Source organism: Gopherus evgoodei, chromosome 17, assembly GCF_007399415.2.
Source record: "Gopherus evgoodei ecotype Sinaloan lineage chromosome 17, rGopEvg1_v1.p, whole genome shotgun sequence".
Classification (NCBI taxonomy): Eukaryota; Metazoa; Chordata; order Testudines; family Testudinidae; genus Gopherus; species Gopherus evgoodei.
The window spans coordinates 22,122,977-22,141,155 of record NC_044338.1 but is presented as its reverse complement, the minus strand read 5'-3'; the positions used below and the strand labels follow the sequence as shown (position 1 = coordinate 22,141,155).

The 18,179-nt window shown below is 45.3% G+C and overlaps 1 protein-coding gene across 1 annotated transcript in view; it reads left to right on the top strand.

Moving 5' to 3' along the window:
- BAZ1B (bromodomain adjacent to zinc finger domain 1B) overlaps positions 1-18,179 on the top strand; it is a 69,158-nt gene that overhangs the window by 42,957 nt on the left and 8,022 nt on the right. Inside the window, exons 8-13 of the mRNA XM_030537094.1 lie at positions 5,738-5,836; positions 6,278-6,455; positions 7,373-7,558; positions 12,154-12,301; positions 14,157-14,304; positions 16,449-16,567. Coding sequence (XP_030392954.1) covers positions 5,738-5,836; positions 6,278-6,455; positions 7,373-7,558; positions 12,154-12,301; positions 14,157-14,304; positions 16,449-16,567 — 878 coding nt within the window. The remainder of the gene's footprint in view (positions 1-5,737; positions 5,837-6,277; positions 6,456-7,372; positions 7,559-12,153; positions 12,302-14,156; positions 14,305-16,448; positions 16,568-18,179) is intronic.

The window sequence follows — 18,179 nt, the reverse complement described above, 5'->3', positions numbered from 1 at the left end:
ATTGTTTGCTCGCATTGAAGTAAGGCAGATCTGAGCGGCTTGTGAAGGGCAACTCAAGCAACTAATCTCCTTCCCCAGAATGGGTGAGGTGAAAGAAATGAGGAGTTACGGGCCTCCTGTCTCCTCTGAACCATGAGCACAGAGGCCTGATTGCCCTGGAGAGGTTAGTGGAAGGCTAATTCTTTGTCTCAAATGGCTGCAAGTGGAACTAAATCCATACAGACATCGAAGGCCAGTACCAATGCTCCCGCTCTCCCTACCAGTCCTGTTATCATACAGAAATCTTTAACAGTACTTGCAAATCTGTTACAAATTAATGATACTGAGCCCCTGGCACTATCCTCTGTACTAATGCCCCCAACACCAGGAAGAATTGTACCCTCAGTACTGGTATTCTTCTGCACTGCATTGAACAGTCAACATCACCTCTAGAACAGACACACTACTACTCCTCTTCACACTCAGACTTTCTCCAGAATCAAGCAGAGACCCTTTTCAGACATCCGTCCCCTTCTTCCTCTCCAAGGATTCCCTCAGTTGAGTAACTCCCAGATCATCCTCTCAATCATGAACAGTCTTTAGGGCTGCCCAGAGATCTCCAGCAAAATACCCTTATGTCTCTTGTCAGCCATCACTTTGAGCCATAGCACTGTCTCAGTCTTACCCATTTGGTTTACACCCTGGTCTTATTTGGCATTCCGGTCCCGCTTGAGTAGGAGATGCTGCTGTCCCTCTTGTTTCTAAAAATGGCCTAGGGTCCAGTGCACCAATTAGGTCCATAACTAGACCACTCAGTGAAGTAGACCTCAAACAGAACGAGAGAATGTGAGGGAAAGAGGCAGAGGCTCAGTAGGAAGACTGGAAGGAAATGACTCCAAGATCACAAGAGCCTCTTCTCAACCCTTTCTCCCCCATTTCCGCACATGAGGAGATAGTGACGCTGCTCCGATTCCAGCTCCTGGAAGGACCTGTTGTTGTCAGGAGTTGCTGTGAAGGCTAGCAGACAATCTGGACACTGAATTATTTGTAATATATCCATTTTCTCTATTCTGACCTCCCGAGTATATTGGCAAAGCTCATAAATGGAGTCCTAGGTTTAAAACAAACAAAAGGAAGTATTTCTTCACACAACACAGTCAGACTGGAACTCTTTGCCAGAGGATGTTGTGAAGGCCAAGACTATAACAGGGTTCAAAGAAGAACTAGATAAATTCATTGAGGATATGTCCATCAATGGCTATTAGCCGGGATGGGCAGGGATGATGTACCTAGCCTCTGTTTCCCAGAAGCTGGGAATGGGCAACAGAGGATGAATCACTTGATTGCCTGTTCTCTTCATTCCCTCTGGGTCACCTGGGATTGGCCACTGTTGGAAGACAGGATATTGGGCTAGGTGGATCTTTGTTCTGACCCATTGTGGCTGTCCTTTTGTTCTAAGAATAGACTTTGTTTAAAATTTGTCATTTGAATTTACAGCCATCTATCCCAAGAGCTAGATTCACTAAGTTACAGCCATTTAAGTAAACTGAAAAATCAGTCTGATGTGCTGGAAAGGGTTTGTATGTTATGCATTGCATAGCACAGCAATTTCATCTTTTGTTCTGAATAGTCCACAACTTATTTTATTACAGCCTAGTTTATGGCATGGCCACTGATGCTCACAAACTCAATACTGCAAGGTTTACTCCCTCTACAAGTGCAGAGATTGCTATCCGTGGGCAGCCGGTGGGAATTCCGGAAGCTCCTGTGGAGCTTTGAAAAGTCGTTGCAATCGGTGGAGGTCCTGGCTGATTGGGAAAAAAGCAAATATAGTGCCCATCTTTTAAAAAGGGCAGGAGAATCCAGGGAACTACAGCCTCACCTCAGTCCCTCAAAAAATCATGGAGCAGGTCTTCAAGGAATCCATTTTGAAGCACTTGGAGGAGAGGATGGTGATCAGGAACAGTCAACATGGATTCACCAAGGGCAAGTCATACCTGAGCATCCTGATTGCCTTCTCTGATGAGATCACTGGCTCTGTGGATATTGGGGAAAGCAATGGACATGATATATCTTGACTTTAGCAAAGCTGTTGATACAGTCTCCCACAGTATTCTTGCTAGCAAGTTAAAATAGTATGAATTGGATGAATGGACTAAATGCGGCTAGAAAGCTGGCTAGATTGTCAGGCTCAGCGGGTGGTGATCAACAGCTTTGGTCTAATTGGCAGCCAGTATCAAGTGGAGTGCTCCAGGGTCTGTCCTGGGGCTAGTTTTGTTCAATATCTTCATTAATGATCTGGGCGATGGAATGGATTTCATTCTCAACAAGTTCACAGATGACACTAAACTTGGTAGATACGCTGGAGGGTAGGGATAGGGTCCAGAGGGACCTAGACAAATTAGAGGATTGGGTCAAAAGAAATCTGAGGTTCAGCAAGGACAAGTGCAGAATCCTGCACTTGGAAAAGAAGAATTCCTTGCACCGCTCCAGGCTGGGAACCGACTGGCTAAGCGGCAGTTCTGCAGCAAAGGACCTGAGGATTACAGTGGAAGAGAGCTGGATTTGAGTCAGCAGTGTGCCCTTGTTGCCAAGAAGGCTAATGGTATATTGGGCTGCGTTAGTAAGAGCATTGCCAGCAGATCGAGGGAAGTGATTATTCCCCTCTATTCAGCACTGGTGAGGCCACATCTGGAGTAATGTGTCCAGTTTTGCCCCTCGCGCCCCTCGCGCCCCTCCCCCCCCGAATGGTTGTGGACAAATTGGAGAGAGTCCAGCAGAGGGCAACAAAAATGGTTAGGGGGCTGAGGCACATGACTTGTGATGAGAGACTGAGGGAACGGGGGTTATTTAGCCTGCAGAAGGGATGGGGGGGGTGTGATTTGATAGCAGCCTTTAGCTAGCTGAAGGGGATGGAGCTTGGCTGTTCTCAGTGGTGGCAGATGACAGAACAAGGCGCAATGGTCTCAAGTTGCAGTGGGGGAGGTCTAGGTTGGCTATTAGGAAAAACTATTTCACTAGGAGCGTGGTGAAGCACTGGAATGGATTCCCTGTGGAGGTGGTGGAATCTCCATCCTTAAAGGTTTTTAAGGCCCAACTTGACACAGCCCTGGCTGGGATGATTTAGTTGGAGATTGATCCTGCTTTGAGCAGGGGATTGAACTAGATGACCTCCTGAGGGCTGTTCCAGCCCTAATCTTCCAGGATTTCTATGAAAGCTCCCATATCTCATGTGCATAATGGAACTGTGCTCCATAAGGGCTCCCTGAACAGAGGATCTCATACCAGGGCTGGCAGATCTGCAATAGTATGAATCTGACAGTCCAGCACCCATGCAGAGGTTATGTGCAAGGGGCTATTGGAGCATTGTGAAATTACAATTTAAAAATAGTTTAATTGACTGATCTTTAGTGCCAGGCGTTGGATTTCAACTACATGTAAACTGTTCTCAGTAGCCAAATGTTTTTTGTTACTCAGTATTTTTTAGAGTGCAATGGAACCCCTTGTTCAGTTCACTTCAAATTTGGTAGCAAAGTTCTGCCTCTGCTCCAGCAAGCTCCAGACTTAATTAACTGACATTAAGGCAGATACTCCTTTATTTGTGTAGTAGAGAGGGAGTGCCAAGATTGGGTTTACATTGGAAATACAGTTATGCATCTTCAACTGTGGAATGACTAATCCCGCTCCATAACAGTTCTAGTCAGCCAAACTGAATATTCCACACTTGTTTTCCCCTTATGTTGTGTGTAAATGTAAGATACAGGTGGACCACTAGAAAGAGATTGTTACAGATCCTCTTGGGATAAGACAGTATTTGCTGAGGGGGAGGGGTTTTTACATTTTTTTGTATTTTTAAAAGAATAACAAAACTTGTTGAATATAAAATCGGGGGATGGGGGGCAATAAAATTAGTTTTTGAAAATTCGAGCCTGCTGGTTTTAGTGGTTTGAATCATTTCTATTAATACAGCTACAGAATAAGTTAGTCCAATAAAACAAATGTGACATACTGTGACAAAATAAGAACTGAAGAGAAGAATGGCTTTGTATCTTACAGTTTAAGATGTTTTGTCCATGTGGATTCCACTTATGGTGTGCATGAGATGCAAATCTTTTGACTAACACTGTCTGCTGGGCCCATGCCTGTGCCCTGCATGTCCTCATGCTTCCCCCACCAAAACCCAAGGGTATATAGGACTGAGTAGCCCCAACTGCCGATCAGTTCTCTCACTACTCCAGACTGCTAGCAGAGATGCACTCTGAAGGAGCAGGGGCAGAGGGTGAGTAATGAGTTCTATGTAAACAACACATGAAAGAATTCGTTACTGTAAGGTAAAGTAAGCATCCCTTCATCTGAGTCTTTCTGTGCAGATACCACTTACGGTGACTAGCCATATTGAACAGGAAGGGTCTAAGGAGTCCTAACTACACCTACAATGACGTGACAATGATTCAAGAAAATGCTGTGGTTTGGATATGTTGTATGAGTGCCTAAAAACTGCACTCCTAAAGAAGGTCCTGACTGGATACCAGCTCATGGAATGTGGAAAAGAGGACAATGAACTACATAAGAAAATTGAGAAAGATGCCGCAGTCTTGGAAATAGACTAGAATGGAGCAAAAAATGTCACTAGACAAACAGCAGTGGAAATACTAGGTTGCCTCGTATCAAGGCATGGGAGCATGTAAACTAAGCTACACTACACCTCGCTAGCTAAGAATTGCCAAACAGCTCTCTGGAATTTGGCCTCAGATCTAGACTCCGCATCCAGTGTGTAATATTTGGTATTATTAAATCATGAGTATTACAGAAGTGCCTAAGGACCAACCGTGCTATGGTAAAGGCATGGGCTGAGCTCCAAGTGGCTGGCCTGCAGAGGTCTGATATATGAATATTTCTCAGGCCTGCTGTGGCGGTTGCCTGGGCCCTGGTGCCTGAGGAAAGGGGCATACATGCTAGTTGGTAACAAGCTGTGATGCAGTGAGTAATCCACTTGCATAGTCTCTGAGGAGAGATGACCTGACCTGTTACAGTCTTCCCCAAGGTCACAACCAACGTTATTTCCCAAATGGCTCTGTCCTGTTTAAGAAATAAAGGAAGGTTTAGGAACATCTCAAGTATGCACCTTGGATTCTCCCAGATTAGGGTAGGGTTTGGGGAAGAAGACCAGGAAGTTGATTTGTTTAGTTTAAGTGGGGAAAAAAAATCAGACACCCCTCTAGTAAGAGACTTAGGGTGAGGTCTCAGCACTGCCTGTGTTTAGGGGACTGACATTAGTGCCGAATCTCGCTAACACCTTGCCGAGGAAGTAACCACATTTTCATTGCTTGGAGAGCAAGATGAGGGAGACAGCACTTGGGTGAGGGTTAAGAGAGGGAGTTCCCTAAGGTTTATTAGTTCTACATTCAAATCTTCGGATGGGGGAGGCAGGGTAGATATGGATGAACAGCAATCTGCTACCTTAAATGTATTTATTTGTAATTAAATAAAACAATACACCCCCCCACACAGACACACACATTCTGTTTTTTCTCCACCCTAGACTTAGCTGCATTTAAGACATAGCAAATGGGGGCAACTTTAGGCTTCTGTGCCACCATAATACAACTTGAATGATTTGTCACTTTGCCTGGTGGGGATTGGGCCATAGCTCACAAATACGTGTAAGGCAGGGAGCAGGACTGACCATCTCAGAGGAGGCTTTTATGCTCCCTGTTAAGGCAGCAAAGCTGGTGTCAATGCTTGTTATGTCTTTCAGGTTTCTCTGTGATAGTCAGAAGGAACTGGATGAGCTGCTGGATTGCCTGCATCCCCAGGGAATAAGAGAGAGCCAGCTGAAGGAGCGGCTGCAGAAAAGGTGAGGCCACTATTCTCTGCTTTGCATACACCTTCCCCTTTGCAAGGTGAATTCTATTCAGGATAAACCATCCTGGTACCAGTGTGGGTGCACAAAGCAAAGTTATGATCATGTGCGTATAAAGGAAGGGGATGGGAAGAGGGGCTGCTTTTCTTTCAGGAACATATTGTGAGTTCTCCATCAGCAAAAGTTTGAGCTACCAAGACACCTTGTCAGCTCTTAAAACTACTGCAGTCACAGCTGGGGAAAGGGCAGTGTTCCTCAGCGGCAGGGCTACAGCATACTGTTGAAATTTGATAGTTCTGTAAAATTGTAGCTGATGGTATGTGCAGATTAAACTTGAGCTTCTGCTGTTCCCTCCAGCATACTCCAGCCATTACTGACTATGTGCTGTGTAGTAGCCTGCATCTGTTTAAAAGGTGGTCTCTTGTTTTTTTCCAGGTATCAGGACCTCACGCATTCCATCCACTTAGCTCGGAAACAAAACCTGGGCCTGAAGTACTGTGATGGCAATCAGGAGCTGCTCAACTTCCTCCGTAGCGATCTTATTGAGGTGGCAACTCGGCTACAGAAAGGAGGGCTGGGATATGTTGATGAGACGTCCGAGTTTGAAGCCAGGGTGAGGAAACAGGAATTAAACTTATGCCCCTGTAGTAGCTCTGAAGGTGAAAAACTAGGACAAAGTTCTAGCACACCAGGGCTTGTAACCATTATGAGTTCCTGCTCTTAAGTATTCCCTTGAGCAAATAGCTCTAGAAATTCAGTTGTGACTTTCCCTTTTGTGTATTGCATTTCCATAGTGGTATTTCTAAATGCATCACCAACCTCTAGATAAGAACTGGTAGCTCACGCTTCTCCGCATAAGTGCCTCCTTAAATTTGAGGCTGGAGATCCAGTAAAACTGTTAGATCAACTGATTTCCCACAACTTTGGATAGCTTTTTAAAGGAGTTCTCAGCAGTGGTTTTAACTTTTCTATCCATACTGGCAAGTTTTTGTGGTGAAATGTTACTGCAGGATGGCCAAAACAATTGAAAACTGCTCCAAGCCCTCAGAATGACCCTGAATTGGCAGCTATCAATTCTTTTGGCCTTCCTGTAGCGACATTTCACCACACCTGTCAGTACTGATAGAGATGCGAAATCAGCTGCTGAGAGCTCCTCGGAAAATCCATAGCCAACTTTTAAAAATATTCACTTCCTTGCCCCTTTTTCCCTGTGAATGCTAAGGAGTACTTTTGGTCAGGGGACCTAGGCTGCTGAAGTACCTAAATGGATGAGCTACTTGAAGTCTACTCTGGTACTTAATTACCATGGTAAGAGGCATTTAAAAATATGGGTTCTATTTTTATAGACTGCTTGTGTTGTCAGGGTTATCCAGGAAGACCACCACCTTGAGTTGGGAATCTACAACCTGTTGTCTGGTGGCAACAGAAATATGCTGTATCGCTGGTCTACACTTGCAGGACTAGCCTACTTGGGATGGTGGTTAAGGTAGGTTGTCCTAATATTAGATGATTTTGTGGTGTTCCCAACAGGTATGCTCGCTGGAGAGCCTAAAGGATTTTGGGGAATGTGTGATTGCCCTCCAGGCCAGTGTCATTAAGAAGTTCCTACAAGGTTTCATGGCCCCTAAGCAGAAGAGAAGGAAACATCAAGGAGAGGACTCTGTTGCCAAGGTGGAGGAGGTAGATGAAGAGAAGAAAATGGCAGAAGAAGCCAAGGTATTATTGGTTGCTGTAGGACCCATTTCTTCTTTTAAATAGCTCTTCTTTGGGCTTACTCCATCTGTTAGAAGCCCAGTGCCTCCTCTCATCCTGCATTGTTTCAGGTTCTGTGTGTAATCAAATCCAGTATTGTGGGGGGTGGGTGACTTGCCTCATACATTCTAAAGTGGGTGCTGTCACAATAAAAATCATGTTTCAGAATCCTAAGTTTATTCCCTCCCTAAAAAGCATTAAGCTGGTTAGTGCATTTAACTTTCTGGTTCCCATGCCCCTACTACAGTGCTGGTAGGGGTCCTAGGTTCCCTGCTCTGTGGGTGGATCTTCAAATAAGAGAACTTCTTGGAGTGTTTTTAGAAAACTTAATTACAATGTTACATCCATTTGGAAAGGGCTAGTAGAGCAGGTGCCAAGTGTTCTTAATCCCTTCACCTATAGAGAGAGGGGGTGCTGAAGTTTCCTGGGGAGTGGGGGTGCAGTAGGACAGGTGCTATGCAAGGGGACAAGGGCAGAGGTATCTGATAGGTTGGGAGATCCAGAGTTTGCTGAGTTGAGGATTCCATGCAGTTTGACTGGCCAGTGGGGGAGATGAGCTGCATCTGCCTGCAACAGAGAAGCTACATTAGCAGAAGTGAAGAGGTGTTCTTAAGATGCAGGAGGCCAAAAAGACCTGGAGAGAAGCTGCAGTGCCAGGATGAGTGCTCTCTCTCCCCTACACCCCGGCTGTGTGGTGGGAGCGCTGCAATCATCTAATCAAAGGAGCTTGTCTGGTGCCTAAAAAGGTCCACCCTGGTGAAGATGTGGAACAGAGGAGCACTGTGTAGTTTCAGTACACTGCATTAGGTGGGGATATGTTTCCTATGACTGATTTCTTTCAGAAGCACTCCAAGTTGGCCAAATCTGCTCCCATTGAAGTTACAGAGGCTTCCAGTGCCATGAAAGAGCTGGAGCCTCTTGATACCTTCCTATGACGCATTCATTTCTGCATGTTTTGCGCTCTTATCAACATTGCTGAGCCGCTGTTAGAAAGGAGATGAGAGCCTTTGTCTGTTACGCTGTAACTTTCAGAGAGGTTGCAGAGTTGGCACAGAGCCAGACTGACCAGAGCCAGTGGGAATTGATGCATCCCTCAGTTTTTCTGCAATACTCAGTTTTTGTTGTTTCCTATAGAAAAGTCCAATTAATTAGTTCTTGATGAATCTTCCTGTCCTTTCCAGAACAGAGTGACTCGCACAAAGGGAAGATCTAGTTATCCTAGAAAACAAACTCTAGAGTAAATAGATCTCTGATGATCCAGATCCTTTCCATTCCAATCTTCCCATATTTACAGGAACATTTACAAAGAATAAGCTATTCAAGTCCTATAGACCTGCGTCCATACTAGGGGTAGTACCAATTTAAGAACATTCATTTGTGAATGATATAGTTATAGCAGTACAAAAAATGGAGATAAACCTTTAGTTTCTTCCATACTAGTACTAGAGCTGAACCATGTTTCAAAACTGTGGCTGTTTGTCTATGTATCTAGCCCAAACTCAGCCATTTTTGACAATAGGTGTCAAGTCAGCCACTGTAACAGACATTGGATTGCTCTCACCACTCCTTCTAGCACTGTCATACAGTACCCCTATTACCATGAACAGGGTTATGGAGTGTTGAACTTGATTGACTCTGTCTACACCAGAGCTGGGAACAGAGAAATTTGACACCCATTGTCAAAACAGACTTATTTTCCTAATGTAGCTGAATTTCCTTCAGTGTTGTTGAAGCTGTTTAGAACATTCAAACTCCCACTCTGTAAATACAAACCCTGGGGTGGTGGTATTCTAAAAACAGTTTGGGAATGCATGCCCAGCAGAGGTCAGGTGTGGCTCTTGAACTCTTCTAGCACCACCTAATTTGTCTAGGGTGACTCTTGTTCATATTGTCCAGTTGAGCTTAAAGGTGACAGTGTAGATTTCAGCACTCCCAGAGCATGCCAGTCTAAATCACTCTCTGGAGCCGCAGATCTCTTACAAATAATGCTTTCTTAACTCTTACTGTCATGCCTGTGTCTTGGCAATAGATTGATAGAACAGCCAGTAAATACCAGTTACGTCTGGCTATTGCTGGTGCGAGTTTCCTGGCATTACCTGGTATGTTTAACATTAAAGTACATTGTCTTTTCACCCCAATTTATCTGGAATTTGCTTTTTGCCAAACTAGGAAACGCTTTTTAAGATGACCTTGTAAGGACAGTTTGGATCTCAAATATAATTATCTGACAAGAAAATGTGACTACTGCAACTTTTAAATGTAAATGAAAGTTACAATTGTAGCTCGCCTTCCCTCTAGGACAAGCTCCTGCATGAACCTGAACTTAAATACTGAGTACACTGATTGACTCCCCTAAGGCAGTATGTGAAAACCAGCCTTGGTCTCCATGCAAATGGCCCTGACTAGCAGATGTACCCCAGACTGTACATTAGAGAGAGCACGCAAAATTAGCCATGTGCCTTCTACCTACAGTACAGTGTGGGTCACAACTGTCTGACCAGAATGAGAGGGATGGGCAGATCACTAGCCCTTCTACTGGTCAATGGCATTTGCGTGGGAGCAGGCAGCAGGCCTGTTCTTGCTTTTTAGCCATAGGTTTGGATGTATTAGTCACTAAGGGTATGTGTACGCTGCAGTTAGACACCCGTGGCTGGCCCATGCCAGCAGACTTGGGCTTGCGGGGCTTGGGCTGCGGGACTGTTTAATTGCAGTGTAGGCATTTGGGCTCAGGCTGCTTCAGCTTTGGGATCCTCCCACCTTGCAGGATACTAGAGCCCTGGCTCCACCCTGAGCTCAAATGTCTACACCACAATTAAACAGCCCTGTGGGCCAGTCACAGGTTTGCAATTGCAGTGTAGACATACCCTCAGTGCAGCTAGGTTTTTTAAGTGAAGGTCAGCAAAAAACAATGAAATCTCATTTGTTCAGATGGGAATTTTTTCATTTTCAGGTTGCCAGACAATAGGCTTTCTAGCCTGCTCTTTGTCCTTCTCCCAACAGGCTTTTCCTGTCGCACTCTTTTTGTTCTTGATATTTTCCTCTGTTCATTTGTTGCAGTGGTAGAGTTCTATCTCCTCTAGCCGGGAGGATGCAAGTAACTTCACTGACTCATGCTATGCCTGACAGGTCTAAGGTGCAACAATAAACAGAGTACCTTGGAGACTGGTAATGCTGAAATGCCCCAGCCTCATAGAGCTTGGGAAACAGTGTTAAAGATCTGGTAAATTCCACAGACTTGGGTAGAAAAATCTGAGCAGAATCTGCCAACAGCTTTTGCAAATTTATCTTGGCCCAGTGATCCAGTATGTTAACTGCAAAAGCCATGGAACAGTTACTTGGAAAATCAATTACATAATATGTGAAGCACCTCAACAATGTTCTGCAAAAAATAGTGAGATGCCCTGAAATTTCCACAACTTTCTGTGCAGTTTTCCACTGACCCTGGCAGTGGCTCCTGCTCTAGGTACCACACCAGCAAGTGACAATGAGGATATTAGGGTGCTAAAACAATTTGTGTGGTGGGTTTGTTTTTTTTCAAGCATCCAGTATATACTGCACTTCCTTGAAGTCAGTGGGAGGGGAATGTGCAACTCTGCAAAAATTCTGGGTTTTGTTTGGCTCCCAAATTGCTGTCAGATGCAGAGTTTAGTTTTCTCACATCTGACACTTGACTTTTTTGTGTTTTTCATTTTCCTGGGATAGAAGAATATTTACTTGAGTCCTATTATGTCCCTGTCAGGACTAGGACTCGTTGTAAAGCAGAGGATTAGCCTTTTAGTTGAACATGCAGAGGCTGTGGATTGCTTCTCTGTTATAGTGTATTTCTGACTTACTGCACCTTTGTTTTTAAACCTCTGGTGCTGAAATGTAGATTTCACAGGTGGCTTACTGTGTGCAGACTCCAGCAGTCATGTTGGTGCAAATCCCAGGTTTTAATACTGTGGTCTAATTTGTGGCTAATGAGAGGACCTCAAATGTGCTGAAGTTATTGCAGCTCAGTGAAAATAACTGTTCTTGTATTTGGGACCCGGAATGCTTTGCCTGTCAAAGCTGACTGTGGCTGATGTCACTGTCACCCACCTGTCATTTGAACAGCTTTGAGGGCAACTGTTTAATGGATCTTGCTGACAGACATGAATGCTCTTCAAGTGTCCACTGGAGGGCAGCACAGACTGTTGTCAGAAGTCATGACCTGAACAGTGCCTGCCAGCTGCCTTTTAACTTTCATCCTACTTTTAATGGGGCTAAAATTCCGCCGTTTATTTTCTTTGACAAGTATTTGGGTTATTCTTTCCAAGTAAAGAATGTAGTGCAGTTTGTGTAGGCTGTTTCAGGTTGGTCATGAAACACAAGGACTGTAGTGTTATGAACAAGATGTCTGGCCCAGTGAGGCTGATTAGAGGGTAATCCTCAAATAGGACTTTGAAGCTATGTAGATGGTAGAAAATACAATAGCTGAATTATGGCTGACAAGAGCCCCAACTAAGAGATGTAAAAAATCTTCAAGTTATAGTGAGCTGTGTTCCTGTGCTTTGGTATAAACTTAGTTCTGTCTGCAGGTTGCTTCAGCGGTGGAGAAGTGGAAGACAGCAATCCGGGAGGCCCAGACCTTCTCCCGCATGCATGTGCTGCTTGGGATGCTGGATGCCTGTATCAAATGGGATATGTCTGCAGAGAATGCCAGATGCAAAGTGTGTCGCAAGAAAGGTATGGATTCCAGCCCCAAGCTTGCTTAACAGTGGGGAACACGCTCCTGTAGTGAGTCACCCCATCCTGCTCTTGGCTGTGCTTTTGTTCTGAACATCAGGATTCATTGATTCAGAAGCAGAAACACAAATGTCACAGGAGCCCTAAGACCAAAAGTCAATTTAAAGTCTTTAATATTAAACTTACAGAACACTGCAGAACTGTGATTTCCATAGCCTCTCCTGCACTCCAAGATATTATTGGTTCTCTCTGCAGTACACCTGGTCCTTCTTAGCCTTGCACATCATCAGAGGGCTGTCCCCTGTATCTTTGTGTTTATGAAAGTATTGTGTCCTAAATATTGGATCACCTGGATACAAATCCCTATCGTATGAAAGTGCCTCTTCATAATAACAAACCCTTCTGGGAACAGTCATGCCTTCATTTCCTATCCAAAGTGCATGCCATCCTACACAAACCCAGGGCTTACTCTGAGTTCAGCATTTCTGACAGAAATAACTCACAAGTGTTTGTGGTTAAATGAAACTGTCATATTTTCTATGCCCCCTGCACTGTAACTTGGCTCTGTGATGATAGGTGAAGCTGCCGCATGCTAAGAGCTATTTATATATGCCCTCTGTTAGTGCTCTTCCGCTTGGTCAAAGCCGACTGCCTGAAAGCAATTCTTGTCTTGTCTGTATTCATATCACACACTCTCAGGCTTGAATTTTCTGGGACCCTTGTGAGTTGAGCCCATCTCTTGGTTGCTCTGCTACAAAAGGAGCTAATACAACACCCCACAACTGAAGGAGGCAGAACAAGGAGGGATTAGGCTGAGTGATGGTGGATAGTCTCAATCTATGCTCTGCTCTAGGGAGCGGTTAATGGGGCTGGGAGAGAGCAACTCCTGGCTGTTGCTCTTCATGTCAGGGTAGGCAGAGAGATGAGGCCTCATGTCCTGAACTATTACTACTTTGGGAAGTGGAGGAGGAAACTGACCTGGGCCAGAGGAATCCCGCTCTAGGCAAGACATGGTATGAAAGTGAAGGTCTGCAAAGGGGAGCTACATAAATTGGGGGCTATGGGGGAGGGAGTGTAGAGAGTCACCAGTAGTTGCCCTGCCATGATGATCTCTGAATGGGAGGTGTGCACAGGCAGCAGCCATTTCTCTGCCCTTAGAGTAGAGCCTGGTAGCACATAGCACCTCGTTGCAACTTTGTCTTGTTTTGCATTTGTGAGCTGGAAGGTGCTGAACTCTCTCTAAATGCTCATGGGAGGTAGGGGCAACAGAGATTCTATTTCCACACAGACTTTCTCTCCTAGTTTGCCAGGGGCTCATACTAATCACCTTTGCACTTTTAGGCTTACCTTTGTGAACTAAGCATCAGTAGCAAGAGGAAGCTAGGAAGACTGAGCGAGATGTCCTCTTGAACAGCTACAGTGCATCCCCTCTGTGGGCGAGCTTCTGAAGCATTGCAAAAACTCTTTAGTCCGTTGCCAGCAGAGGGTGCTGTAGTTGAGTCAAAGGCACCCACCTAGGTCCAACTGGCTTGATTTGACACAACTAGAATTTTAGATGTAGAGAGGACAGTCATGTTGTGAAGTTCTCTAAGCAGCTGGCTCAAAATAGGTTTTTGCTCAAGTTAATGAGGAGCACAGAGGTAGCATTCCTACTGGGGCAATTGTGCTGTGCTGCTCAAAGCCAGACCCAACAGGGCTGGGAAACTCGCATAGGCTTTAAAAGGCTGCAGTATTGTTTGAGGAGTTTTTGTGGTCCTCCACCTCTGTCCCTTTCTCCATTGTAATGGTAGCTGCTTCTGCTCAGTGTGAGCAGAGCTGTGCTACTACACTTCATGCAAGTTCTCTCTTCTCCTAGGTGAGGATGACAAGCTGATCCTGTGTGATGAGTGTAACAAAGCCTTCCACCTGTTTTGTCTGAGACCAGCACTCTACGAGATACCAGATGGCGAGTGGCAGTGCCCAGCTTGCCAGCCCTCTACCGCCAGGCGCAGCTCCCGGGGGAGGTGAGACCCTCCTTTCTCTTAATGCTTTCACTGGGCGGGAATTCTAATCAGGCTCTGAGAACTAAGGAGGCTTTCACAAAGAGACCAAAGCGTTAGTCCTTAATCAGTAACTACTTTTAGAGGAGGGAAATACTTAGATTACCTGATGGCACTTGAACAATAGCAGAGCAATCTTTTCAGGCTGCTCTTACATTAGAGCACCTGTGTTGTAGTGACGCATGACATTTTAGGGGATTAAATAAATAACTTCACTGTAGCAGTGGAAGAGTCTCTGCAGTAATAAAGAGCTGCTATTAGTGCTGAAACTCACTTGGTGCTTCAGCTCATTTGAGCAGCAAGTCTGGCTGCTTGTTCATAGGAACAGGCTTCCTTAGCACTGCAGTCCTTTCTGACTTCCAGCTGAGGTGAGTGCTCGGAAGTGGCCTGAACTGATTGCTGTTCCTGTCCATCCAAAAGAGAGAGCCGTGGAGCCCATAGTCTGTTACTCCGCAGAGAACAATGTTGAGTATAACTGTTTGTTTAGACCAGATAGCCAGTGGTACCTTGTCACTCACCTTTGAACTCAAAAGACTTGATACCTACTCTCTCTCCTCTTTTAATCATGGCTGTCTGGGGTTTGCATTTTCACTTATGCCAGAGGGATGAGATACCAACTGCCACCTGAAGAATAGGTACCTAGCCGGCCTCCCCTCCAGAGCAGTGATACAAAGTATATTAGACTGTCATGTGCAGGTGGTATATGGGCCGAACAATATTAATTACTCTCTGGGCACTGTTTAAAAAGAGTTTATCAGGCTTGTTCTGAAATGGCAAGGCTTTAACACAGCTGTTCTAGCCTGAGATCACAGTTGCTTTGATGTGTCAGTCATCTGCAAGCTGCTTTGCTCCTGGATCTGAGCCATCAGGTGGAGTAACACCTGTCTTATCTACTTGCTACTTTATCCTTTCCAGCTGAAATAGAAGGGGAGAAAATGTTGGCCTTGGAACACCCTCCAGCTCTTAGTGTTGCATGAACTTAGTCTTTTTCCATTTAATTAATGATGGAGACTTTACTCATGCAAGGCAGAAAATTCAAAGTTGTAGCTCCTCTGCCTCTTTCTGCACATGCATATTGTTCTTTATTCCTGTTTTTTGTTACAGTTGTTATTCCGCATTAGATGTATGCAAAGGGTCAGACTCACTGTGCGAACCAGATCTTTGCATTTTATGACATCTGTGCATGTGCACCCTCAGTAAAGGTGGGAATGTAACTGTGACGTCTGCCTGATTGTTAGCACATTAAATCAGCTCCGCTCCACGGAGGGCATAAAAAGTGGCACTGCAGTGAGATGGAGTAGGGAAGGAGACACTCTCCTCTCCCTGTCTCCCCCCAAAAACTTCTTAAGCAGCCCTTTAATGGGAGAAGAAAGAAGGCAGCCAGGAGATCTGACAGTCTGTCTGCTGGCTGCCTTCTTCTCTGCTCCACTACTACCTGCAGTCTCATGTTACTTCTCATGTTCGAACAAACTTAGTATGGATTTGGAGGGAGAAGACTTGAGGAAGGACTGGCTGACCAAATGTGTGGAGAGTCTGTAAGGCCACCTTGTCTGCATTGCACTTGGACAGTGTAAGCTGGTAGTGACTGCATGTTTCAAATGCTTCCCATGCATCAGTAGCATTGTACTTCATGGGCAAGAGGACTGCATACGGTCAATGTGGTATCCTGACATTCTTCCTCAAACCCCAAAGCACTTGTCCTTATTGAGGAATAACTACCTTGCGAACAGTGTTAAATGGAGTTATCGGTAACATGACGCTGAGATGTGTGGAACAACAGCAGAGCTGTTTCTCTCTGCACATGTATTCAGCTGTTGAAAGTTTTTAGCATTTGGGCCGAAATCTGTCAGCCCCAAAGTGATAGCCTGGAAAGTAGCTAGAGACTGAAAGTGCCATCTCAGCCATAACTATAATATGATATCCTGGCTGAAAAAGAACAGATTACTATAGTGTGAAGCAATTTGAAGCAAATGTTTGTTTTAGATTGAGGTGATCAGCAAGTCTGTGTGTAGGAACAAACATGCAGTGAAACTCCCAGGGTCAAGGCTAGCCAGGCTCTGCTAGTTTATTCAGAGCGTCTGACATCTAGCTAATTATCTTGCCTTTAGAAACTATACCGAAGATTCTGCTGAAGAGGAGGCTGAAGAGGGCGAGGAAGGCCCAGATGAGGAGGATGCTGAGGAGGATGAAGAAGAGGAAGAAGATTATGAGGTTGCTGGACTGAAATGTAAGTCTTCAGTTACAAGTTGTCATGTGGGCTCAGCTGTAGTCTATTCCATGTTTGTCATGTATCCTGTCTGAGGCTTTGTGTCCTATCTGAAGAAGAGGTTGGGCTCTCACATGGATGTGTAAGGAAGCTCTTTTCAGAGAAGGCTGCAGACATGTGATGTATTTGTGGAGAACTGGAAATCGACTGCCTTTGTGCCTCTTGCTACTTCAGGACTGAGACTGTCCTTGCAGCATTTTAAATACTACATCAACTCAAAGGAGTGGGAGCATGATTGCATTCCAGTGTGCTGATCCACGCTTCTTGATACACAGCTGATGCCATAAAACCTGCTGCTAAGCTGTCAGCCAGGGGCCTGCAGCAGCGAAGGGTTAGCAAGCAGCATGATTGCTTATTTTGTTAATAGCCTTTTTACTCTTCAGCATTTGCTGTCCCTAGGAAGTGAAATACTGTCACCCCAAGACTTATTTTTTTAAATGCAGAACTAAGTTATCTTGTTTGGGATTAGGGGTGGGGAGTACAATTCTAGCCTGTCTCCGTCAGGTTCCCTTTGTACACTGTTAAAATTCACCTTCACTTATCCCTTCCTGTAGAACAGCCAGTGTCTACTGTCCAGACGGTAGTATGAGTCAGCCCTCTCCAAACTGAACAAACATTGACAGGGAAGCTTCTAACAGAGCTGTAGTAACTGTCCTCAGAGATTGAGCTTTCTCAGGCAGCAGGGTGAAATAGTCACAGGGTTCAAAATGTATGAAGGGTCGTTGTAGCCGTGGGTCCCAGGATAATAGAGGCACAAGGTGGGTTAGGTAAGGTCTTCTATTGGACCAGCTTCTATTGGTGAGAGAGACAAGCTTTCAAGGACCTGAAGAAGGGCTCTGTTTAAGGTCAAAGCAGAAGTTGGTCCAGTAAAGATTACTTCACCCACCAGGGTTCAGAATGACATTCCAGACTAAGGGTATGTCTACACTATGAAATTAGGTCGAATTTATAAAAGTCATTTTTAGAAATCGTTTTTATAGTGGAGTGTGCATGTCCCCACACAAAATGCTCTAAATGCGTTAAGTCGGCGGATTATGTCCACAGCACCAAGGCTAGTGTCGACTTCCAGCCCCTTGCACTGTGGGTAGCTATCCCACAGTCGCCCCACTGCCCATTGGAATTCTGGGTTGAGATCCCAATGCCTGATGGGGCAAAAACAGTCTCACAGATGGTTCTGGGTACATGTCGTCGGGCCCCCCCTCCCTCCCTCCCTCCTTCTGTGAAAGCAATGGCAGACAATGGTTTCGCACCTTTTTTCCTGGGTTACCTGTGCAGACATCCTACCAGAGCAAGCATGGAGCCCGCTCAGCTCCCCATCACCGTACATCTCCTGGGTGCTGGCAGACGTGGGAGTGCATTGCTACACAGCAGCAGCTCATTGCCTTTTGGCAGCAGACAGCGCATTACTATTGGTAGCCATCATAGTCGTACTCCTGGGTGCTCTTTTAGCCGACCTTGGTGAGGTCGGTCAGGGGCTCCTGGGCAGACATGGGAGTGACTCAGCCAGGTCATTTCCATTTTCTGCTGAGCACCCAGGACATGACGATGGCTAGCAGTCATATTGTAGCGTCTG